We start from the raw sequence: 27739 nt of genomic DNA, 5'->3' as shown, positions 1-27739 counted from the left end.
AGTTTGGTACAGATCCAGGATAGTTAATGAAAGTTATTAAAATTGTTTCGAATTTAACCACAGAGTGAATGTAATGTTAACTGGCAAAAATGTATATTAAGTAAAATACGTAAACAGGATTTTTATTTACAAAATATACTTATGGATACTATCACATGATCATAAACAAGTTTCAGTCCATGTTTGGTAGTGATCGAAGATATCTTAAGAAAATTATTGAATTTTAAAAAATTGTAACCACAAAGTGAAAGCTCTGTTAATTGGCAAAACAATAAGTCCATTTATGAGTAAAATACAGATGAACAGCATTTTATTTACAAAATGTACTTCTGAATAATATCTTATCACCATAAACAAGCATCTGTCCAAGTTAAGAAGAAATCCAGGATAGTTAAAGTAAGTTGTTAATATTTCGAAAACTTTGACCACATAGTGAATATTAATTTTGTCACCGCCGCACACAATTTCATTTCATTCATTTTCTACTTACCACCTGAGAAATATACATACGGATATTACTTTCCTTACCAGTCCAGACTTCGTAATTAAAATAAAACATCTAGATGACGGAGATACTTCCAACCGGAACTACGTCACCTACATGCTTTACTCTACCTGTACCCCAGTTTTATTTTTTGCGCCCAAGAGTTCAGACGTTAAAAAATATTTTCAAAGTTATTTAATTTATATAAGTTTAAGATATGAGAAGTGAAGGCTCGGATGCCTATGTCGAGGAAGACACTTCTTCTGTGTTAGAGGATAATACAATGGCCTCCGACAAAGTCACTTCCGCTCCCGGGAAGAAAGGTAAGAAACGTACTTCTTCTCGTAGCAAGAAAGACAATTTGTCAGACTTAGAAAGTCGTATGATGACAAGAATTGAACAACAGGACAAACAAGTCAATTCTATGACTGAAACAATGGGTAAATTATTGGATTTACTTCAAAACAAGTGTACTGACACCGGAAATGAAGTTCCAAGGTCAGAACATGAGAACCAAAATACGGTCACAGTCGAGGCATTTAGTGCTGCTCGCAGACCTCTTATCCCGTTGAATAGTGCTATTAATGAGCACCAAAATAGCGGTGATGATATTGAAACACTATCTGTTCGAATTTCGGATTCAGAACGTCAAAATAGTGGCTTTTTATTCAGTGCAGAGGGCTCTGAGAATTCTAGAAATTCTGATCATGAAGATGTCAATACTTGTGACAGTAGATCAGTTTTAGATAAATCTGGTGAACATGACAGGTTCCAGAAATATTTAGGTAACAGAAATGAGAAATCTTGTGAAACAGAAAAGCAAGATAGTTCTGTGAGTCATACACTAGGTGACAAGTTTGGTCTAGATGCTTATACGTCGTTAAAGACTGACAAAACAGGTTTAGTGTTAGAACAAAACCAAATTGATGTTTTACGTGGTTCTTGGAGATCAGAGACTCCTCACAAAATCACTAGTTATAAGGAAAATTATAAACTGAGTTTTCCAATAGATGCAAGTTGTCAAGAATACTTTAATGTACCGACAATGGACAATACAGTAGAAAGTTTACTGATGAAAAGATATGGTCCAAAGGCTGCTTTTGGCAGAGTCCCAAGTTTATTTACCAAGAATTTAAAGTCACTTGAAAGGTTGGCTTATCAGGGTCAAGTTGCGGCCCGCATGGGATTGATCACGACTTGTTATTTGCAACAAGCAAGTGGAAATTTATTGGATAATTTAACATCTGATTCACCAAATTTAGATAGTGCAATTCAGAATGTAAGAGACATATTTGCTTTGTCAACCAACAGTTTAGATCTGACTGCGAGAACTGGCGCTTTTCACCACATGATACGTCGTCGTGCTACCATGTATGATACAGGTCTAAATGAACTAAGAGACTATGCTAACACAATTGTGACTTTACCATTAACAGCAGATGGTATATTTGGATCTCAGTTTGATACCAAAATGAAAGAGAAAACTGACAGAAATAAGCAATTAGCTGAAGTTTTACCTGATAATAGAAGAGTTACAGTTGGTTCACAGTTAGGTAAGAGAAAACCAACGGCTACAGTTACTTCAGAGTCAACATTTGTGAAGAAGCCTAAATTTGACAGTAACTTTAAGATACCAAAGAAGAACTTTGGGGAGTTCAAGTCATCTGGTAAACAGACGCAAGCTACCAAACCATGGGTAAGTTCTTTCTCTAATGTGAAGAAAAAGTATAGTTCCTGACGCCAAAAATCTAATGTTGTTGCCTCAGATACCAGTGGGAGGGAGGTTAAAACATTTTCTTCAATAACCGACGATCAATGGGTACTGAAAACTTTACAAGAGGGTTTGAAATTAGAATTTCAAGAAACTCCTCACTTGACAGGTATAAAACACACTTCTGTCAATGCGAGGAATCTACCTATTGTTTTAGCAGAGGTAGAAGATTTAATACAAAAAAATGCAATAGAGATTGTACCTCAAACAGAGATACATCAAGGTTTTTACAGTACACTTTTTCTGGTTCCAAAGAAAACAGGCGATTTAAGACCTGTGATAAACTTAAAACCTCTCAACCAGTATCTGAGGAAGCAACATTTCAAAATGGACACTTTAACAAAAGTTTTGAATCTAGTAAAACCCCAAGACTGGGCGTTGTCTCTCGATCTGAAAGATGCATATCTCCATATTCCAGTTCACAAAACACACAGAAAGTTTCTACGTTTTTGCATACAAGGCAAATGTTACCAATTTGTAGCTCTGTGTTTCGGTCCTTCTCAAGCACCTCGAGTGTTCACAAAAATAGTTACGGTAGTAGCAGCTCATCTGAGAATTCAAAACATACGCCTAGCAACTTATTTGGACGATTGGTTGCTAGTGAATGTTCAAGAGAAAATGCTAATTTCAGACAGAGAGAAAACACTCAATCTTCTGATAAAACTGGGATTTATAGTAAATCTTCAAAAATCTTCTCTTATCCCATCACAAGAGATCACTTACATAGGGGCATTGTTCAATTTCAAGAAGGAGATAGTTTCTCCAACTATGGAAAGAATTTTAAAATTAGAAATGTTAGTGATAAGCTTAATGAAGGGACACAATACCGCAAGAGATTATCTAATGTTGTTGGGTTTGATAGCGTCTTGCATAGAATTGATCCCCAATGCACGACTTTATATGAGGCCTATCCAATTACATCTACTTCATTTCTGGAAACCATCCACCAGAGATCTTACTTATCGAATTCCATTTACTCAACACCTAAAAGATCATTTGAATTGGTGGTTGGACAGAGCAAACACTACCAAGGGCAAATCATTACATCAGTGGTCGGCAACCCTCACAATAACAACAGATGCTTCAAAGACAGGGTTTGGGGGTCACATGAACAATCAGATTTTTCAAGGTTTTTGGTCTGTTCAATAACCGAAACAACACATAAATCTCTTGGAATTGGAAACTGTAATTCGAACAGTACAACAGTTTCTACCACAATTACAAAATCAAAATGTGCTACTCAAATGCGACAACACAACAGTCGTTCAATATGTAAACAAACAGGGGGGCACCAAGTCAATACACCTTTGTTACAAGACATGGTGTCTAATGAGAATGGCTATTCAGAAAAATCTGACATTCAGAGCAGCTCACATAGCGGGGAAATTAAACGTTCTTGCAGATCATCTGTCTCGAAACAAAATACAACCCACAGAGTGGACACTGAACAATCAGATAGTTCAATCAGTGTTTGCAATGTGTGGAGAACCAACAATTGATTTGTTTGTCTCAGTACACAATCACAAGAGACCAGTGTTTTGTGCATGGATACCTCATCCCAGTGCTCTAGCAGTAGACGCTCTGGCGATATCATGGGAAAAAATGTGGGCATATGCATTTCCACCAATATGTCTATTTCCAAAAGTACTAAAACACATGAGTCAATTCAATTGTCGACTAATTCTGATAGCTCCAATGTGGCCAAGAAGACATTGGTACACAGAGCTTCTTCAAAAATCAGTAGCAAGTCCAATAAAACTACCAATAAGGCAAAATCTTCTGTATCAACCAAAATCAAACATTTACCATCCAAATCCCGAAGTGTTCACGCTAACAGCCTGGCTGCTCTCCACAAAAATTTCAGAAATAAGGGATTTTCAAGAGAAACTAGAAAGCTTCTCAGAGCATCATGGAGATCTGGCACACAGCAAGACTATGCTTGTAAATTCAAAAGATTTCATAGTTGGTGCAGTGAACGGGAAAAAGATCCCTATGCAGCTACTTTAGCAGAATGTGCAGATTTTTTATCTCATTTGTACACTTCAGGTTTACAATACCGTACTATAGCAGGTTATAGGTCAATGTTATCGTCTTTGCTATCTCCAATAGATAATGTTCCAATTGGGCAACATCCTTATATTATTAGACTACTTAGAGGGGTTTTCAATTCTAGACCGCCTAAAGTAAATTTAGTCCCATAATGGGATTTGCAAAAAGTGTTGGACATGTTGCAAAAGTCTCCTTTTGAACCTTTATTGAAAGCTGATATTAGAAAGTGGTTTTTCTTACAGCAATCACAACGTTCAGGAGGTGCTCAGACTTACAAGCATTGAGGATAGGAGAGGGGTTTGTGAATGTTCAGAAGAAAGAACTTGTTTTCTTGAGACCAGGTTTATCAAAACAAGATAGACCAAATCATTATGGAACTAAAATTTTTGTGCCTTACTTTGAACACAATAAAAAATTGGATCCTAAAAGAGCCATTGCGATTTATTTGAAACGCACAGAAGAAACAAGGAAAGATGAAGGAAAACTTTTCTTTTCAACGGTTAAACCATTCAAACCGGTTACATCACAAACAATTTCTAGATGGTTAGTGAATACCATCAAAATGGCATATGTAAATACAGATTTTAAAGTTAAAGCTCACAGTACGAGAGCAATTGGACCTTCATGGGCCTTATTCAATGGGGCTAGTATGAAGAGTATTTTAGAGTCCGCTGATTGGTCTACTGATACAACTTTCATCAAGTTTTATTTGAGAAATGTAGATGTTAAGGTTTTATCCTGATGTGTATATAACAGATTGTTTTTAAAATCAACCAAAAGACTGATATATTTTAACTGTAATGTGCAGTTCGAAAAAAAAAAGAAAAAAAAAAAAGATAAAAAGACTAAAGAAAAGAAGAAAAAAATAAAGACATTGTAAATATTGTATAGTGTACAGAAGAATGTTTTTAAAAATGAACAAGTGGTATAAAGTAAAGATTATACCCAGGATGAAGAGACGCAGAGCCATAGAAAATTACCCTACCACCAGAGAGGTAAGGCTTTGTAATCTATCCGTATGTATATTTCTCAGGTGGTAAGTAGAAAATGAATGAAATGAAATTCTAAATTTGTTTTCAAATTCAGATTTTATGAATGAAGTTTTCTACTTACCACCTGATAATTACCCACCCAACCTCCCCACGTAATTTTCTATAGTAGTAATAAGGTTACTGAAAAAATAGAAAAAACAAAACTGGGGTACAGGTAGAGTAAAGCATGTAGGTGACGTAGTTCCGGTTGGAAGTATCTCCGTCATCTAGATGTTTTATTTCAATTGCGAAGTCTGGACTGGTAAGGAAAGTAATATCCGTATGTATATTTCTCAGGTGATAAGTAGAAAACTTCATTCATAAAATCTGAATTTGAAAACAAATTTAGAATTTTTCGATATTAGTTTTATATTTCTCTCCTCAACTTTTCACCTGAAACTTGTATCATACGATGGGTTATATGATACTAAAAATAGTAAACGGAATTTCCATAATTTTAAGCCAAGTTTCATAAGATCTTTAAAAATTTGTATGGTACTAAAAATAGCAAACGGAATTTCTTTAATTTAAAGCCAAGTTTCATCAGATCTTTAAAAATGTGTATGGTACTATAAATAGTAAATGAAATTTCCAGAATATTTAGCTCAAGGTTGTGTTAAAAAGATGAAGGACAATTTAATGAAATGATGTAATCAAAGCAAAGGTAAGAATAGTGGGATAATATAAATTAACTATCAAATATTTTAGATACATTACATCTTATATCAAAAGTAATTCAAAACTTAAACTTTGGATTGTATAACTCACCAGCTCAAATCAGACATTTTATATATATTTGACCTACTTCTTTTTTTGTTGTTGCTATAATGAGATATAATAAGTGTATAGATAACAATATATTTGTGATTTATTTTCACCCATACAAAAACTAGTATGTTTAACATCTATTTTTTTCTAAAGCTGACAATTTTTTTAATGTAACCTACTTTCTTTTTTGTTATTGTGTAAACAACAACCTAAATAAAAATTATAGGATATAATTTATGATAATTTATCATCAGAGATGCACTTCTGAATTAATCTTTTACCAGGTACACACTTTTCAAATGAATGGTTTATCATAGGTAATGTCGTTTTTTTAATACATATGATGTCCGTCTCATATTAGATTTCTTAAGATTTCTATCATTAAGGAAAACAAAATGTATATCTCCTAAATAATTAATATCTCAAGATATGCAACAGAAACAAAACTTTAATCACTATACATTTACACTTTTTTACTTCATTTGATTGCAGGATGGATAGAGAAGATCGACGTAGATATATGGTGGTTGGAGCTGTCATTTTAGAAGTTGTGACTCCCTTGTTTCAACGAAAGATTGAGAATGACTATACAACTGGTGGGTTTAGATCCCTTCAGGAATTTATCAATAGTCAAAATGTGATTCACACTCTATTTCACATATGGCATGGAATTGCATTATGTTGTGAGGACCAAATCAACTGCCACCACCCTGTTGCATGGGCGCCTTTGATGTCCTACCAATGGAAAAAGTTGTTTTCTCGAAAACAAGGACTCTGTAACAAAACGTGTCATTGTAAATATACCGCTAATCCTGTTCATCTTAGTGACATAGATATCAGCCTTTCCAGTGTCATTTTAATATGCTGCTGTACCCTATCGAAAAACGATAAAGAGGCTGTTCAAATGTTACGAGAATATAAAAATAAATATTTAAGTCATAATACAACAGGTTGTATTTCCGAAACTGAGTACAACACATTATGGCCAAAATTGGTCCTTTTTGTTTCGCGACTTGATTCCGATAAACAGAAAGATGTTTTAAATATAAAGAACAGACCACTGGACGAGTACCTTTCAAATAAATACCTCACATGCCTCCTAGATCTTCATGAACAGGTAAAGTATTTATCTACATTTTCATTAACTTGAACTATTGTAAAATTGAGAAAGGAAATGGTGAATATGTCAAAGCGACAACCACCCGACCATAGAGCAAACAACAGCCGAAGGCAACCAATGGGTCTTCAATGTAGCAAGAATTCCCGCACCCGTAGGTGTCCTTCAGCTGGCCCCTAAAATGTGCATAATAGTACAGTGATAATGGACGTCATACTAAACTCCGAATTATACACAAGAAACTAAAATTTAAAATCATACAAGACTAACAAAGGCCAGAGGCTCCTGACTTGGGACAGGCGTAAAATTGCGGCGGGGTTAAACATGTTTATGAGATCTCAACCCTCCCCTATACCTCTAGCCAATGTAGAAAAGTAAAAGAATAAAAATACGTACATTAAAATTCAGTTCAAGAGAAGTCCGAGTCCGATGTCAAAAGATTTAACAAAAGAAAATAAATAAAATGACAATAATACATAAATAACAACAGACTACTAGCAGTTAACTGACATGCCAGCTCCAGACCTCAATTAAACTGATTGAAAGATTATGTCTTCATCATATGAATATCGGTACAATCCCTCCCGTTAGGGGTTTAGTATTATACTATCATAAAATATATGAGAAGAACATAACCCGTGTCATGCCAACAACTGTTTTTTTTTAAATAAATGTGTTTAGTTCCGATGCAAAGACCCTATCCGTGAATCAATGTTAAAGCAAAAATATGCAATCTTTAATGACCTGACAACAGTATCGTAACTATATCCCCTTTTAATAAGTCTATTTAAAGGTTTTGTTAGTTTCTGAGGAGAATACTGACATTTTTGTGCTTTATAAAGAATATTTCCATAAAATGTTGGATGTGAAATACCTGAACGTATAAGATGTCTGCATGTTGAGTTATATTTACTAATTATTTCCTTATACCGGTGATAAAATTTAGTAAATGTTTTGACCAGTTTAAGTTCTACAGGATAAATTTCTTAGCCATTTAGATTTATGATTTGTTTTACACTATAGAACAGGTGATATTATCTTCTCATTCCTATTTTCAAATGGAGCTGCACTTTACTCACCTGTTTTAATGCTACTGATGCACACAAAAATTACGGTCCTTCTACTATGTGTTCAAATGTTTACTGAAATGAAGTCATCAAAATATATTCAACTGTTTCCCTTTATTGGCTATTTGCTCAATTATCGTAATCAACTAGATATTTAAGAAATAACCTTTGATTTTTGCAAAATTTGTTTGCCGTGATTGACTTTCGAATTCTCCTCTTGGAGTAAATTATTTGTCACTATTCAACAATATTGACAGAAACATATATAACTATTTTGAATAGTTAAATTTTTAGCAATGATAAATGATCATTATATGGTATTTTTTATAATTATCGACCATTGCATAATAATAAAGAGAGCTGGGGTTTTTTTATAAAAAAATCCATCTGTTTTGCTGCATTTTAAATACAAGTTTAGATAGGATGTGGATTTAGACTATTTCTACCGAAATCGCTGAAGACATTTTAGTTACCGCTTCACTCCGTCCCTCCGCCAATACGAACGACCTTGGTTATGAATATGTACGTTAAAACTTTGATGGTTGGTTTCTATGAAGGAAAATGATCTTATATTTTGTCTGCAGGTTGACAATTTCGAATTGTAGCAAGAGAGAAACTATTACTTCAACTGTGCATACTGTGCAGCCACTTAAGCTTGCACATTTTTCAGGTTGACGATATTATGACATTTTACAACACTCATTGTATCAGGTAAAGTTTCGTCAAACTTTTTATTACTCCGATCATGGAATAATACCGCTAAGTCATAAACCTATTTCGTTATATACTACATCCCACACTTGCTAGAATAAAAAATATTTTGTTTTAATTTCAAGTAAATTAACAGTCATTTCATTTCAAGTAAATTAACAGTCATTTCATTTCATGTCAAAACTGTTCCGTATCCTGATTTGTGCAAAACAACTATCAGCATAGCTTGTATTTCATACCATAAGGCACTGCTTCTCAGAAGTATAACATATTGATATTAATGCCTCAATTTAACCACTTAAATTTATGTTCAACTTATCTACAATACATTAAAACATGTAAAACAACATTATCTAATGTAGACAATACTAAATGTTGAAATAACTAACGTGTTATAACTTAAGGTAAATTGACGAAAGCGTGTTGTTAAAACTAATTCAAAAGATAAATTTTTCCTCTTGCAAATGATGATACAGGCACAAGATTTGGCACATTCGTTTTTTACGGTGTACTTTTAAATCAGCATATTGGAGGGGTAGCTTACTTTCTTTATTTTTAAACGGGGCCCATCTTGAATTTAATATGTTAATGTATATTGAACCATATATTTATTTTTAGTATCAGTATCAGGTAAACGGAAAGTTAATACCGGAAGTGACATTTTTAAACCGGTTGTAACAAATTATCTTCCTAAGTTTAAAAAAAAAAACCTGATAGGTATCGACAACATATCTTTATCTAATAAATTGTAAGTTTCGATATGTACACATACGTACAGTTTGGTTAAAAGGGAACTCTAAAATTACATTGGATTTTTCTCCACTCTTTTGTTAAATATTCGACAAATAATGATTTAAGTCATTAAGAGCAATTCTCTGTAACCACCAACCGTTTTATATAGGGGGTCCGGCACGCATAGTCACCGATTTGTATGAAACTTAGCCAAAACATGTGATCATGTAAAAAAGTAAGAAAAATGTCCACCCAAATGTTGCTAGGTCATGGTTGCCATGGCAACCAAGTGAATTAGATTTCCCGTATATTTTGAGGAATTTAGGACCGAAAAAACAACTACTTTGCAGTCATTTGTAATCAAAACTAGATTTTATTTAATGATATTTGTAAATATTGTTTAGAAACAGGAAACTTAACAAACAAAAAAGAAATGTCATATATGAAAAATCTTTTGGCTGAATATTGTCACAACTGCAGAAGCAGGGGTAATTTTTCAATATAGTTCCGGAGACACATTTTACACATTTTGTATGAACAAAATCACGGTGGGTATGTTTGTCCTGCGAGAAAACGTTCTGTGCTGATGATTCGGTCCTGGCGGGTGCTGGTGATCATTGAAATAATGTAAACAAAGACTAAAATGAAGATTTTTGACGTTTTCTCTCATAAAAAATGGAAGGAAACAGTTGAGATTTTTCAATTTTGTTTCTTATGGGTTTATAAGCAAACCATTAAAAAACTGTTTCAGTAAACGTAGCACAAAAGGGCTCATTTTCAGAAAATCTAGAACTGGAAAAATAAAACAAAAATGCTCATGAAGTCCGCTTTCTATACTCAAATCCAAAAGACAAAATTATTTTGTGAAAACCCGTGCAATTTAAGAAAATTTAGCATTTTCTCAGTTCCTTATACTGTGCTGGTGGGTCCTGTCATTGTGCTGGTGGGTCCTGATACGGTGCTGGTGATTTTGGGTAAAAAGTTTGTCATATTTGAAACAAATGTTACAAAATCAATTAAATTTGCCTGATAATTGTATTCAATCGGATCTGTGATTCCTATTTTTACAATAGTGCATCCATTTGACTGTTTTATAAGCGTTTTCAAATAACAGTAACTAATATTACATAAATGACCAACATCTTCCGTCCAATATCAGATGAAAATATATCTAATTAGAACAGTTTTATTCAAGATATTAAATGCCCTTCAATACATGTAGCTCACACCGCTCCTCGCCACAGGGGAGCTTATAGCGAAACGGCCGGGCTGATAACCAGTTATTTCAAATCAGTTTTGTGAAATGTATAGATTTGTATTGTTACAGCGCATGACAGTGATGACATTCCGGTGTATTGATATCGCCTAAATTTCTATTACGTAACTTTCTTTTGGGTTTTTAACCGATCTGTAAACATGATGAATACAGAGATATCATCAACATTCTTTATCGCTTGTTATAAATCCATTTCTTTAATGAATATTCATATACTTTGTAAATAAGATAAATATTAATAACATAAAAATGTTTTGTTATATGTTTATACATATAAGGGAAAAAACAATTAATATATATGCACACGCATCGGGAAGAATATCTCAAGAAAATTTGCAATCTCAAGGAACGATAACTCTGCATGGATGATTAAACATATTTTGCGAGAAAATACGAATGCCTACTCAAATCCATTCTATTAGAAAAATCGAATTATTTCAGTAGAGTGTCCAATATGCACTTGTACTGCATTATCATTTAAATAGTAGAAAAGAATGATATACAAATACATGAACATTGTATATACATGTAGCTGTAATAAACAAGTATGAATATAATAAATAACAATAAACCAGATTATACTGAGTTGTATCACTTCAATATAATAGTCATAACGAAGAGTTTGAATTCCCTGTCATTAATTTATCATCAACGCACGAATTTGTCCTAGAAAAGGAAATGATATCTGTAAACAAACCTTACTTTAAGGTATAGAGATGTGATTTTTTTCCGAGACAAGTCTTTATCATAATATCCATCGGAGAGCTGTCATCCGATTTTCAGTACATCATTTTCAACTGTTACGGCTTTTAAAAATTAAATGTAGGTGTATAATTTAGATACTTTTATAATTATCACTCAATTGGTAGTATGAAGCTACGAGATATTTAAATTTTTGAAATTAAAAGCACATTTAACAAAACCGATTTCTGTAGGTGCAAACAAGTATAAATTCAACTGAAAAAAAACTTACACGAAAAGATAAAATATTGATTTTAATTTGCATATCTGATCCTCCTTTCCCATCCAGCAACCGCTCTTTTTATTTTATTTTTTGTTTGGGGGGGGGGGGGTTAAAAATGGGCAATCATTTATCGCATTTTACTTCCAAGGCGTGTTTGAGTTGAGTCTGATTGTTTGCCTTGATCAACTTTGTTTGTTTTTGATTCGCACAAAACATGTTAAATCCCCTAGCATTTTAGCGCCCGGTCCAAGTCAGGCGACTCTTGGATTTGTAAGTCTTTTATGTCTGTTTTATTTATGATTTCAGTATTTTAAAATGTGGATTACAGCTTAAATGAAAAAAAAACAGAAAACAGTCAATTCAAAAAATATGGGTTCTTTTTCATAATTGCAGTAAACAAATTCACATAATAATTAAAGAACACAGATAACAGCTAATTAGTCAATTACAGTTAAGCATCGATGATCTTGAATAATTGCCACTTTTGACTAAAATATAAAGGCACAGAACCAGAACATAGGAGCACAGAACCAGGACCGTTTTTCTTATCACCAGCACAGCGTCAGGACAATTTCATTTAACGAACTTGCACGTCTTTTGCAATAAAATATTGTTGTAATATACTTTGCATGGTACTTATGACGTATCAGAGAAAAATTAAGCATCAAAACAGTCGTTTCATTGTCGTTCTGATACAATGTAAACAAACCCACCAGCACAGAATCAGGACCCACCAGCACCCGTCAGAACCAAATCACCAGCACAGAACGTTCTCTCGCAGGACACCGTGAAAATAGACATGTTTGCATCCACCTCCATTTAATCTGTGGTTATGAATGAAAAGTATCGATGTTTCTTATCAAAAAATTATAACAAAATGTTTGGGAAATTAGGTTCTAGGATGGTTGTTATGGAAACAAAAATATGTCATTTTTGCCTTTTTACCTCTAAAATGTAGCCATTTTATTAAAATAATCCAAAAAAAGTAATTATTATTGAATTACTATGATGTGCAAACTATTGGCAATTAAATTACCATGATTTTTTCCAAAGGTCAAAGGTCATTATGAAAATCGCACATACGGTTACTTCGTGATAATTTTTCGAAAAATATCGATTTATGTTGAAATGATAGGACTTTTTTCACTTTTGTCCAATGACTGTATATACACAACTTTAAAAGATGTCGTCTGATGAGACAACTCTTCACAAGACAATCAATGTTATTTAAAGACAAATTATTTATATCTATAAGAAGAAGAGAAAAGGATTATAACTGCTAAGAGATCGAACTGATTTTTTGGTTGGAGTTGACCTTTCAAGCAAAGAAGTTACATGTATGCATATACAATATATTCATTTTCAATCGTTTTAACTTATAAGGCTTGATTATTTCATATTTTTCGTCGATTTTTTTTATTGCATCACACTGTTTTTGTATTGTTAATAGTTTCAAATGTGCATCTAAATGTACAAAAATTTGTTTAGCATTTTTTGTGCAATATTATTTATCTTCAGATCAAGACACTATCACATTCATTTCGTTACACTTCCATCTTCCCCATCACAAAAAATAAAATGCTCTTTCCTAACTAATATAACTACCCTGCATCTATCCATTGCTATTTTTGTATATCAACAGTGGAAGATTAAAAAAGAATATTAAAACATACTTATTTTAACCGAGTCTCAGTGCCAATTGAGATTTAGTAATCGAACAGACTAGGCCAATCAGGACCCATTTTGGTAGTAAAATATAGAATTATTACATTTGCTTAAAAAGTAAACTCTAAGGCTATTTATTAGAGAGGAGAAAGCGTGTGTTGAGACAGAATTTTCTTATTATTTGCTAAAACAAAGATTATACTATTTTTTTCTTTTAAGATATAATAAAAAAGTTGGGTCACCGTGCTATTTTACATGCTACGGGTCATTGAAAATTGCCTAAATTTGGTAAGATTGATTTTGAAAAAACACACTCGTGTACATAAAAAAAGTCTTTGAGATAGAATTTTGAAAAATTGTGGGAAGATAAGTTTCATCATTTGTTTTAAGAAATAAAAAGAAACAATGGTGTCACTGAACTAGTTTTCTCGCTGCAAGTAATAATAAAAAAAAATCCCTATTAGTCCAGTATATTTTTTTTTCTGAAAGAGTAATCTATCCTCAAATGGCTCATTTGAAAAGAAAGATTTCATTAAAAAAATAAGGATTGTTTTTTTATGAAATTTATGTTGCTAGATTCATACTTCAGAGGACACAAATCACCTTTTATTAACCGTTGCTCAGGAATATTTCCTTTGCTAAGTAGTTGATTAGAAATTTGTGAACTCAAATTGAAGTAAATATTCAATTGTAACTTCAACCTTTTTTTTTTAACGGAACCAAAAAAAAATTTTGTTAAGTGTCTATACTAAGGCTAGCAATGGTTTGAATTGATACTGTTTTGAGAGGGGGTCAAAACACCCCTTATGATAAGTACATTCTCCTTTGCCGATTTAGGCAAATAACAAGACCAATTGGTTCTGTGATTGTACAATCCAAGATGGCGCTATACCATGAATCTACCTTAGATTCATTTGACAACCCCCATTAAGAGTAAATACCCTTTAATGTCAATTTGGGGTAACTATCGTTTATGTTAGTATTAACCTAAAAACATTAATATAGAATAAGCTAAACATTTATAGTAAATGATTGAGTCTTGTTGGTAATGTTTACTATTAAGTTGTTCATTTATCCATATAAGTTTCAATAAAAATAATGTTTTGTTACATTACTTTTCTACATGCGTTGAAGATTCAAGACTAAGAACATACATGTAAAACAGGAGCCCCCTAGTAGATGATTGGTATTTTTTCGTAAAAATGATAAAATACTTTGGAAAAAACAGCATTTGTAATTCAAGCAAGAACAGGAAACAAAGTTGCTGGCGATTAATTGAAATGTGAATTATTTGGGAAACACAAATCGTATACTTTAAAGAAATTTGGGAGTCTAAATAGAAGAATGAATTAAAACTTTAGTAAAGCACCAATACAAGGATGGTTGCTATGCATTTTCTGATTATATAAGAATGGCTGGTAAAGTTTATGCTGAAAATATTGACCCCTCAACTTTTAATTAGGATGTTTACCATAATTCGTATCAATCTGAACCCAACTATGCATTGTTGCTAGGTACTTTTATATCAAGTAAGGGTCGTTGCTAAGAACTTTTAACATGACCTTGACCTCTGGCATTTTGCTTTTAAACAAAATGTAAGAAAATTTTTGTCTTAACACTTTTTTCTATATACATTTTGGGTTCATTTGATAAAATTTCTAACAAAATTAAATAAAAAAAGACCAAAGGTCAAAGTCAAGGTCATAAAAAACCTTTGACCTTGAGGTCAACTTTCAGGTCATTGAATGCACAACATGTCTCAAATGATTTTTATTTTGTATTTGTCACTGTTTTTAAACTATTCAAATAACAATGTCAAAATTTTTATTCAAAATACCAAAAATGACACTTTTATGATCCCATAGCAACCACCATAACAACCTATTTCCTAAACCTATAATGATAAATTATTTCTGGGCAACAGCCATAATTTACATATATCACTGTAGTATAATTGGTTGTGGATGCAAAAGTGTAAAGTTATGTCATGCAAAATGCCTATAATTTGCCTTTTTGAAATCAGGGAAAATTCCACTATTTGAACCAGTGCTGACCCCTTCCCTTTTGTCAGAAATAATTTTTATCTTTTATCTTACTCATAAAGTGTTATATTGTAATGAATCATAGTTAAGATATTCATAAAACTTGAAATGTATGCATGATAACTGCTTAAAATGGGTAATTTTTTATTCTCAAAATATGCATTTTTGGGGCATAATCCAAGGGGACCCGTAACCATGGCAACGGGGGAATAAAAAAAAATTGTCAACATTTTTCTTTTTAGTTTACCGATAGCTACCAACAGACCAAGTTTCAAGAAAACCTGAGACTATGCGTGCCGCAACTTGGTTGGTGGTTACAGCGAACTGCTATTAACTATATCAAATTGAAAAGACCTAAACGTATGGTCTTTTGATTTGAAGTCGAGCTTGAGGTCATAGGTATATTTGACGTCCTAGAATTTAAACTTGGCTTTTACCTCCTATGTTCACATGATGAAACCATAATGGCCGCGTTTACTTGAACCTCTCGAGCTAACTTTAGTTTCTCGGGTTTCAATAATTCGATTCACTAGAAACACTCGTGTTTATCCCTCGTACTCTGGTTCTAGCCTAACCGAGTCAGGGTTACACTCGAGAAACCCTGAATGACGTCAAACCAATGGGATTATTTCAATTTGTTTTGGCGCGGTCAGTGCCTTACCCTAGAGTTACCTTGAGTTGTTCCGAAAATCCACTCTAGTGCGTTTTGTTTCGTATGATGATGCTTAGATGTTTGGTATATGATATCGATTAGATTACGCTTCTCAGAAATTGACACTGCTTAAATAAATACTTTTCTCTGTAGGGGTTATCTCTCAAACACTCTTTTCCTAGTCAGTGCATCTCCTCTGTATTCGTTAGAGAAAACGACTTATTTTATTTTACCAAATTGCTCGTTATATCCTCCAAAACGGAGTGATACGACTAATCCATATGAGAGTTATTCCATTTCAGTATTTGACGTAAATGATATATAAATGTATAGCATGAATGATAAGTGATAGTGACCTTAGGTATCTTGATATGAGGTCCTTTCTTTATTCAAATGAATTTGAGGCGATTTGACACCTTAAATGAAACATATATATAAAATAGCTGGTGCAAATTTTTGGTCAAATTGTTATTAAGATCTGATACTTTTGGTCTGAAACAATTTAATGAGATCTTCTAGGAGTTATTGTTCCTGAATGATTCAATTCTGGGTGAATTCATTATCACTCAAATTATGTTCATAATAATAAGGTAGGATCTTCTGCAAACTATTGGTTGACCATAAAAAATATCAACCGGAAGTGAACTTTAGAAATCGACAGTCGCTTTTTTTGCAAGTGAAAAATTATCTAGAAAATGTATATTTTGGAAAAACATACCTAAGCCTTACATTTGAGACCGGAAATTAACTTAGCTGGAAGTACTTTATATGTATCGAATTCAATGCAAAAGTATATAAAAACCATATTTTCTGACGTCAGACACGCGAATCGATGAATGTGACTGTAGACAAATGTTTTTGTGTTCTGTTAAATTGTTTCTTTTAAAATTGTGACATGATGATGACTGCTGTACCCATATTTTGACTATTTTATTTATTATGTCTGTTTAGTTCACCCATCATTGTAAACATAACGGAATTTGAGGAGACTGTCATCTAAGTGAGAGGGTTAGTGCTATAAAACCAGGTTTAATCTACCTTTTTCGACATTTGAAAATGCCTGTACCACGTCAGAAATATAACAGTTCTTGTTCATTCGTTTTTTATGTGTTTTGTTATTTGATTTTGCCAGGTGATTATGGACTTACCGATTGCATTTGTCTCTTAGTTTAGTATTTTTGTTATTTTACTTTTTGATACCACACTACCCTATACTACTGCCAATAAAACAACTCATTATCCAAGTCACATTTATGAATTCCGAACAGCGGTATACTACTATTGCCTTTATTCATTTGTAAAAGTGAACCATTATATTCCAAAGTTTTGTCTTCAACACGGACCCATAAATGACTTGTGTGATCACTTTCATACAGGAAAACCAACGGTTTAATCTATATAAAAAAAAAGATAAACGAGAAACAGATATGCTTTTACTTTTCTACACTGGTTAGAGGTATAGGGGGAGGGTTGAGATCTCACAAACATGTTTAACCCCGCCGCATTTTTGCGCCTGTCCCAAGTCAGGAGCCTCTGGCCTTTGTTAGTCTTGTATTATTTAAATTTTAGTTTCTTGTGTACAATTTGGAAATTAGTATGGCGTTCATTATCACTGACCTAGTATATATTTGTTTAGGGGCCAGCTGAAGGACGCCTCCGGGTGCGGGAATTTCTCGCTACATTGAAGACCTGTTGGTGACCTTCTGCTGTTGTATTTTTTTATTTTGGTCGGGTTGTTGTCTCTTTGACACATTCCCCATTTCCATTCTCAATTTTATGATAAACATCAACAAAAGATAACCACTGAACATACACGATTTTTGTATAAATTTTCCTTTATTATCAAAATCAACACCATGACTGTTGACATGTGCCTTGAACTTTATGGAAAGCTTTCTTTTTTATACGTTTTGAGTTCAATCTAGCAAATTCGATAATTTCAAGGTTGATGTGACCACAAATTTATCATACATAAGAGGCTAAAACTATCATCGTGACATTCAAAATCCAAGATAAATACAAAGGGTCATCCCAAAACTCCAGTACCAATTTTTACCTGATTTAGAACTGATAAACTGGCAAACACAAAGTGGATAAAAAAAAATCCCCTCCTATAGCATATCGAGATTATCCAAGAGAGAAGAAGTAGATAATACAATTCTGTTCATTTCAGTGTTGAAATTTGTGAACTACCATATAATGTGTCCACTTAATTTACTTATTAAAGATAGAGTCAACCACGCAAAAGGTGCATTCATCCATCATAGATGTCAATTCTTCAATTAATGGGCTTACCAGCTTTCTTCAGTTATCGTTTCAAAGAATTGATACAAGAGTTCAACAGATGGAGACAAGTGTTCAAGGATTAGATACATCAATCCAAGGTATAAGCACAAAAATACAAGGTATGGAAACTACAGTCCAAAGAATAGACACGATAGTAAATGAAAGGGTCAAAGAAAAAGATACAACAGGTCAAGAAATGAGAAACTCCTTCCAAAGATTAGAGACATCAGATCACCAAACAAATGACCTTATTACGGTAAATCTAAATAATCTGATAAATGAATTGGTCGTTAAAATAATTATTGTATTTAAGATTTTATGGAACTGTTGTGGTATGTTATGTTTTGATATTATTTTGAAAAAGAAACGAGTGTCTAGAGTACAAAAGTTTAGAACTGGCATCGATAATGAGTTAATCTATATCATGTAAAGAATTGTTAAAGTGTTACACAAGGCTGGCAAAAATATACGTTAGGTGTATACACTCTTCTTTATTCTGGTAGTATTCACCATAATCTTGAGTTGAAGAACAATTATAAAAATTGTCTCTTTATACCGATTTGAACGTTAAACCTTATATGTATGTCTACATCTCATTAATCTAAGATGTTGATCGTCGCATAAAACCTTTTGACTATCGTAAAGCACATATTTCATCACTTTGAGTCAACTGTGGATTAATCTATGAAAATGCCATAAATATTTGCGCTTTTTCTTTTGTTATTATTAAGTTAGACATGTTTTGTAAAAAAGGTACATATCCAGTAAATATAAGACAAAATGCCCTTTTAATACAATCCCTAGTTTCATGAAAAAATTTTCTCCAAGAGGCCGGGTTATATGTTTTTCTTACATTTGCATTGTATAAACTGGATGCATAAGAAAATATATCCAGATAGATTTAAAAACGATAGGCGTGGTTTGATTGACAATTATCAACTTTAAAAAATGTTGACAATGCTTCCTGTTTAAAAATCATAACCTAATATATTTTAATATTAAAATATCTGTGTTATTAAACATATCATTAATGTAATCGGAAAATGACAACAATGAAATTTGTACTTTATTAATTTGATGTCTTCGAGCATCTTTATGAAATTTATATTACAGATTGAGCAATCAACATCAGCTCATGTACCTTATTTGGTTAATTTATAATTTATTTACATACAAATAACATTTTATTCATATTTCAGGAGCTTCTTCAACCAGATTTGACAAGTGAAAGTAGCAGACATACTATAATTCCTCCCTGTAAGTCCAATTATGCATATAACTCATGGGTATATGCTGAGATTTTGTTCATCTCAATATAAATACCAACAGCTTTATGGATGAAAGAGGGAATAGGCAGGTCTTCTAATTGGAGAAAACTCACACTATATATTTTATCCATAATGTTATTTTTGCTTGAATTGTCAAAACATGTAAATCAGGGTACATAATTTGCTTATTCAGCTATCAATTAAAATTTAGGAAATTCACTTATTATCTGAATTATATTTTTTTTAATGACTGTAAATATCAACATATATAATTAACTGATAAATTAATAATGAATAACTAAATTACATGTGCGCTATAACAAATATCTCCTCAGAAAATGTTCCACGTGAAAGATATAAAAAGGTTAAAAAGTCATCATTATTATGATTGTTAAATAAATAATAATAAAATCAATCCCCAAAGGATATTGTATTTGAAATTTACAGTGCTTATCCAGAAGACTTTGACCTATAACTATGCCAATTGCTTAGAAGTTCAACCCAATTGTATTATGTGTTAACCTTTGCAAACTGATCCACATGTAAAACAGTTTAGTTAATTGTGTAGGTAAAAAGTTGTTTGTGTTGTTAATGTGATGTGACATTATATAAATAACACATAGCTGAGAGAGTGGTAGAGTAGATTGGTACCCCTAGAAATCATTGTCAACCGCAGCGAAGCCAAGATGACAATGCTTTTTCGAGGGGTACCAATGTACTTTGTCACCCCTCAGCTATGTGTTACTAAATTTTGTATATTGAAGGTCCTATCATTATTGTCTTTTAAAGATATCTTTTATTTAAAAGTATTTTCCAGGAACGTCACGTACATAACAACATTACATCTCGTAGTGTACCTCAATATAAGTTTTAACGAAACAAAACAAACAAGTGTTTGCAGAGATAACACTTTCATGGGAATATGTGAAAGATGGAAAGACCTATTACAAATACCAAAACATGCTTCATTCATCACAAACCCAAAGTGTTGTTTTGGACATACAACTGAAAAATAAAATGCATGTTTATCATATGAAACGTTGAATGTGTGCACCATAGATTTTGTTACTTATAGTTGCTGTCACCAAAATCGATTGCGGATGTTTTCAAAACTTAACAAACAAAATGTAGACATAAAAATGGTTTGAACAAATTATTCAGAAAACCTTTGTTGAGATGAGCAGTTTTGGATATTTGTTTTAACACTTGCTAAGAAAAAGGGGACATTTGATATGTGTTGTTTCATCAGACCAACATACTACACATTTCACATAGACATACTTGTGATAATGCTATCTAAAACAAAAATACATTTTGTAGCACCTTTCTTTAAAATTGATGAAGCTATACCCCTTAATAAAACATGATTTGTATTGAAACGCCAATTTTGAAAAAAAAATCCATAATTTCAATTGTTTTAGACATGATCACCCTTGGCCGCTTTCCACGATCTAAAAACTTTTTATACTGATGAATTAAATATCGAAATTGGAATTATTTGGTTACAAATCATTTTGGATCCAATGTTGTCCTAATGCTTTGAGTCTGAAAATTGCAGAAAATTTTCATATTTTGACAATATTACATAAATAAGTTTTTTCATTTGATTAACTACATTTTTTGATTAAGTTAAGCCATTCCAATTTATATTTGACAGAGTGTCTTTCTATGTTGTGATGTTACTCTATTGTTTCAAATAAGGGAGAGGGTTTGGTACCATCAAAACGTTTAATCTTGTTGCAATTGTTTGTAGCAGTCTGTTCTCGGTCAGGAATCTGATGTTCAGAATGTCGTTTGTTGATGTGGTTCATTAATGTTTCACGTTTCCCGGTTTTTGTTTAGATTAGACCGTTGATTTTCCTGTTTAAATGGTTTTACACTAGTAGTTTTTTAGCCCTTTATAGCTTGCTCTTTGGGGTGAGCCCAGGCACCGTGTTGAAGATCCTACCTTGACCTATACTGGTTTACTTTTAAAAAATTGAGACTTAGATGGACAAAATGTTGGTTTATTGGCACATATATCTTTTAATTGGAGAATATGATGTAATAAAAAGAATTGATGTATTGAGCATTACAAGTTTTGAAATAGACCCATTAAATAGAAATAGACTTGTTGCCTTCTTGTGTTTTATGACAACCTTGATATTTGATTCCTTACTGTGCCATAAGTGAACCTTATCCTTTGGGGACCCTTGGCTTCATTGTGGTTTCCATTGAGATATGAGACCATTGCACAATCAAATTACCTATTATAAAACAAATGAACCAATTCACTTTATATATAAATAATAAGAATATTGATACAAAAACACATAAATAATTAATCCAATGATAGGTTCACAAAGGACATTTCTAATATATATATATTGAATATAAAATAACTTCAGTATCTGCCTGTGTTGTTATGCAAATTATCAATTTAATTTCAAAGATATTCATTTTAAACATTTTGATATAAGCTTATGTAAACCTTAGGGAAATCTCACTTAGCAAACTTTTATGTAAAAGGTATTGAAAAACATCACAATGCAACGTGGTCAAAATATGATATGCATATGCTTAGTTCTGAAACTGTTTCGTTGAATTTTGTCACAGCCAATACGGTTAAATTCATTACAATTAATCCATATCTCTTCTTTAATATCAATATTTTATCTACTACACAGATAATGAGCAATTACGACAACACGGAGATCAGTATCTACTAGGCAAAAATACCTTCTATCCTAATCAACAGGTCAAGCTGGATCCTCTTGCCAACGGAGGACTGATATCAGATATAAAGATGCTGGATGATGGTAGACTGGTGTTTTGCGTTCCCGATCAGTCAAAATTACTCATCTGTAACAGTGATGGGTCGAATATCGTATCTATACAAATTCGGGGTAAACCATGTTGTTTAACACCAATTAACAGTTCCACAGTAGCTGTAGTAGTGATGAAACCTTTCAGAAGCAGCTTTGTTGAGCTGTATGAAGTTAATACCAAAAGAGTACTCAAACGGATTCAAGTACCTGGAATGAAGAGTGCGTGCGGTATATCAGCTATGCATAATAAGCTGATAGTAGGGGGAAAGCGTACTCTACTGATTGTTGATCTTCATGTTAAAGACAGAGTACAAATGATAAAAATACGCTGTACACCTGAAGCAATTCATGCCTCTGGTACCAACATTTTTTTCAAAAACCACCACACCGGTTTTATATCCAATGAAAGGAAGAAATTGAAGTGGTACAGTTTTCCTGGAAAGAATGTCCAGGGGAAGATCCTTTCGTCAGATCCATGCTCTATCACGTCTCTTCGAGATGGTAGCTTGTATGTACTCTGTAAAGATGGCTCATTACGTCATGTTTCATCCGATCTACAACACGTGAAAACCGTGAATACAAACTATTCAGAGGTATTGGCAGGCGGTGATATTGTCAGCTACAATGCGAAGCGAAACACGATGGTTTTACGTAACAAGAAGATTCTGAACATCTTCCAAGTAAAACAGTAAGACTTACATCATATCTAGCGTTATACTGACGAATATTATTGTAAGGCATAAATGACTTTTATATCCTAACATTTGTTTATCAAGCTTTTTCTTTGTTTAATAAGGAAAGCAGCAAATGATCAAATTAATGACTTATCTAGACAAGTACTTATAGACCAACAGATATATGTACCTTGTGTTTAAGATATAATCACATATGATTAAGGATGTTAAAACATGTTTTTTTTAATTATTTGCCAACTATTCAGTTAACTCTGGGTTTATACCTCTAGTGCAATTAAAATGTTGATAGCTAAGACCTACTTTTCATTTTATATTACATATTGTCATTGTTTTTAAAAGGAAAGGACGCCTCTGTTGAATGTATGTAAAATCTAAATATTCAATATCCGATATCTTTGGCTTTTATCACGATAGTACACGGATCCTTCATGTTTTCTGCTGTTTTAGTTCTTTAATTTACGTACCATCGATTTTCAAAAAAGTTTGTTATTTTTCACACATGGTAGCAAACATCTTCAAACAGTTTTTGAAAGCATTTTTAATTTTTTTTTAAATACAATTTTCAAATTATTTCATTTCTATGCATACCATGTACTTTCGGAGTTGAAACCCCAATTTTGAGAGATTTTTCTATATCAATTTGTCAGACATCGACAAAAACATTTGAAATAATATAAGTCGGTATACTACTTGCCTTTATCCATTAATATTTTCTTATCTTACTGCTAAGTAATTAAATCAAATGATATGCTAAATAAATCTCATATTAGACATTTTGCTCTTCTAATATGTTAAGAAAATATGACTTTACTATGCAGAATATTAATCCTGAACCATCATGAATAAGATTGTCTTTTATACCTATCCTGAGGAATAAAAGGAGCTACTCAATCCTCCTGTGATGCATCGTGTTTTGATTTGCAAAAACTAAGTTTGTCACTTTATTATAGTATCAAGATCTGTCACCGTTTTGGATCGAAAAAATATCGAAAAAGATTGGTTTGGATTAAAATGTGATAAGTATAAATTAAGACAGAAATGAAACTAATTTGCAGCGCTTTTTTGTTTAAAAGAGAAAAATCATTTTATTTTTGCTGAATGTTGAAATTGATTTAACAAATACAGGAACATTTTTATCGACTTTTTTCATATCTTATTACAAATCATTTCATTTACCTTTTTTACTAATTTATAGTATAATAAGGTATTTTTTCTTATAAAACATTAATCAATACACTTTGCCAAAAATGTCTGTGTTTTCACAACCGTTTCGTTGAGTACAGACAAGATATTGTGATTTGAAAAGTCTTAAAGCCTGACAGCACCGGGATAAAAAAAAAAAAGAGGGACGAAAAATACCAGATGGACAGTCAAACTTATAAATCGAAAACAAACTGAAAACGCCATGGCTAAAAATGAAAAAGGGCAAACAGAAAAACAATAGTTCACATGACACAACATAGAAAACTAAAGAATAAATAACACGAACCCCACTAAAAAAACTAGGTTTGATCTCTGGTGCTCCGGTAGGGTAAGCAGATCATGCTCCACATGTGACACCCGTCGTGTTGCTTATGAGATTACAAATCCGGTAAATAGTTTTATTCGGTAGGTCACATTTATGAAAGGGAAGGGGATTGTAGTAAAGACGTAAATAACATATCCGATATCTTTGGTGAAACGGTTATTCCATAACGGTCATGTTACACCCATTTTAAGTTATAAAAAGTAAAACCCCTATAAAACGGTTTAAATGGAATTAGTTCAAAAGAGTTGAAATCTATGCTTTTATTTAATCGTTATAATAATGCTTGTATCAAGTGTTAAAATAGTGCTTGTATCAAGTGTTAAAATAATGCTAATATCAAAGTGTTGGAACTTATGCTTATTTTAAAGCGTTGAAACTAATGGTTAAAAATGTGTTTTGATCAAATTGTCATCATTTCGACCTTCAAAGCTCAAAAAGAACGCATTAATGTTAACTAAGATAAAATGGACGCATTCAAAACTTTCAAAATATCCGAAAATACAGACATAAAACGGTTTAAGGGGGCTCAGGGGTCCAAATCATTTTTTTTTTATTTAATATAAGATTTCGCTATCTTTTTCTATAAATGAACTTTATCATACATAAAATTCAATAAAAAAGGGGGTCACCGATCATTTACGTTGACAATCTGTCTTTCAAGGAAGCATACATTTTTGAAAAGGTACTTTTTTCTGTTGAACTAATAGGAGAAAAAATAGGTAATATCGAAATAGATAAAGAATTTAATTACAGAAATCGCTTAAATTTTACAATAATTTAGTTTATGTATAGCTTATTTGAAAACAATAATAAAAAATATAGGTCACCGATGAGTAAAAAAAGATATTTCAATTCTAATGCCAAAAATAACATTTTCGCACCAAAGGGAGATCATTTTGAACTTTTTCAATGATATAAACATTTTAAAAGTCATAAACATTTTAAAAGTCATCTGGGGTCAAACCAAATCGATTTATTTGTTGTATCATATCATATAAAAGTAATAACTAATAGTGTAAAAAAAAATTGTTATGAAAAAAAAAATGTTTAATTTTTTGCTAAAAGGAGTAGCTCCGGTAAGGACCGATTTTGGCCTCAAATTTCAGTTTCATCTGATGAAAAATTTTGACCACTTTTTAAACGCTAAAGTGTCTATTTCATTTGATTCAATTATTTCATGTGAAAGATTTTAACTCATTTAGTAATTAAAAACGATCCGATTCAAGCTAAAATTTGAAAAATCTACCAAATATGCGAAAAAATGTCACTTTTCAGATGTTTTTTGTCAAATATGGAAGTGGCTGCATCCGTGTTTATCCTCAATCTTTATATATGTTATGTATTATCATCAAATACAACTTCCATGTCAATATTTTGGATGAACACAAATGCAGCCACTTTCGTTTTACACGGAAACCGTTTAAAATTGAACGAAAATGCTGGAATTGTGAAGATTTCATTAATTTAGCATGACTAAATGGTGCTAGTACCCAATATATGTGCATTGTATTGTCAAAAACAGCCAATATTTATGAAGCAGAACCATTCTACTATCCAATAAATAACTAAAAAATTTACATTTTACATGTTTTAACAATTTTGTAAAACTGCTATATTTTGAGGCCAAAAAAGGCTCTTACTGGACCTACTCTTTTTTGTATCCGCGAGCCTCCTTAAATGGCAATTGTGTATCTTTCATTCAGTTAGTTTTTCATATACACCGTGTTGGTAATTCTGTCTCTTTTTTTTAACTATTGAATATCAAGTTTAAATGCAATATAGAGTGCAAGGAATTTGTTACTAATACAAGAATCTAATAAAAACAGTCAATACCTGTTTTCTTACCTATTATCAAATTGATTAGATAGTAAATAATGTAAACGGTTGCTAGCATTTGAGAATGTCTGTACCAAGTCAGGAATAAGACAGTTGTTATGCGTTCGTTTGCTGTGTTTACGCTTCTTATTTTGCCATTAAGTTAGGGACTTTCCGTTTGAGTTTCTCTCGGAGTTTAGTATTTTTGTGAATTTCCCATTTTTGTAAAAAGCAATATTATTGTTATGAAACGGTGAAAGCATAATGTAATTATATTCATCTAACAACAGGAAACTTTTGTTCATTATGTTACAAATCATGGTTGCAGTTTAAATCATTTCGGTGTTTATCACGGATAGACAAGTGAACAATGTATATATTCTAATGTATTTCCCTCTTTTAATTTGTATTAATAGATTCATTGCTGAATTGTGTGGATTTCATTGTCATTGCAAAATGTACAGAGTTCATTATCATTAATCTAAATCTAGAACATAACGTGAAAATGAAAAAAAAAAAATATTGTATGTTGATTTTATTTTGTGTACTAGGGACATATTTAATTTTTATTTTTGCTTGCACCGTTTTATTTTCAAATCAGCAAAAATGTTATTTATCTATCGTGTGATATTTTCATTTACTAGTTTGCATATTGTATTAAGTAATGTACACTTTCGGAACCTTATATAGCCGACAATATTGTATACGTTTTTCTAATTGTTGACGACCGTACATGTACAATTACCTATAATTTTCCACATTTACTTCATTTGAACAAAAGGGGTAAATTCAGTAAATAAATATACGTCATCAGGGACCGCCCATTTGGGTGGGAGCTTTCAATATAAAACTAAAGTCATGTGCTCTTCTGATTGGTAGATAATGTTTGTAATACATATTTTTTGATAGATGGATCAACACTACAGTAAAACAATCAGTTATAAAAGGATGCTGAATGTACTATTTTGTTAACTACAGAATTGAAACGTAATGGTGGTCAGGGAATGAATT

General features: G+C 32.2%; 1 protein-coding gene across 1 annotated transcript; it reads left to right on the top strand.

Moving 5' to 3' along the window:
- The first annotated feature begins 1631 nt into the window (after positions 1-1631).
- On the top strand, positions 1632-5531 carry LOC134696803 (uncharacterized). Its single transcript, XM_063558757.1, has 2 exons — positions 1632-2180; positions 4547-5531. Exons 1-2 carry the CDS (start codon positions 1665-1667, stop codon positions 4586-4588), a joined length of 558 nt encoding a protein of 185 aa, XP_063414827.1. The 5' UTR covers positions 1632-1664; the 3' UTR covers positions 4589-5531.
- The last annotated feature ends 22208 nt before the right edge of the window (positions 5532-27739 follow it).

This window comes from Mytilus trossulus, chromosome 14 (assembly GCF_036588685.1).
Source record: "Mytilus trossulus isolate FHL-02 chromosome 14, PNRI_Mtr1.1.1.hap1, whole genome shotgun sequence".
NCBI classification, from domain to species: Eukaryota; Metazoa; Mollusca; class Bivalvia; order Mytilida; family Mytilidae; genus Mytilus; species Mytilus trossulus.
The sequence above is the reverse complement of the archived record's forward strand: the minus strand, read 5'-3'. Positions and strand labels throughout refer to the sequence as shown.

Excerpts from the sequence above, each read along its gene's own strand:
- LOC134696803 (XM_063558757.1), top strand. The coding sequence starts at position 1,665 with ATGGGATTGATCACGACTTGTTATTTGCAACAAGCAAGTGGAAATTTA. Across the intron at positions 2,181-4,546 it reads CGCAAGCTACCAAACCATGG|CAATCACAACGTTCAGGAGG; the intron begins GTAAGTTCTTTC and ends TTTTTCTTACAG.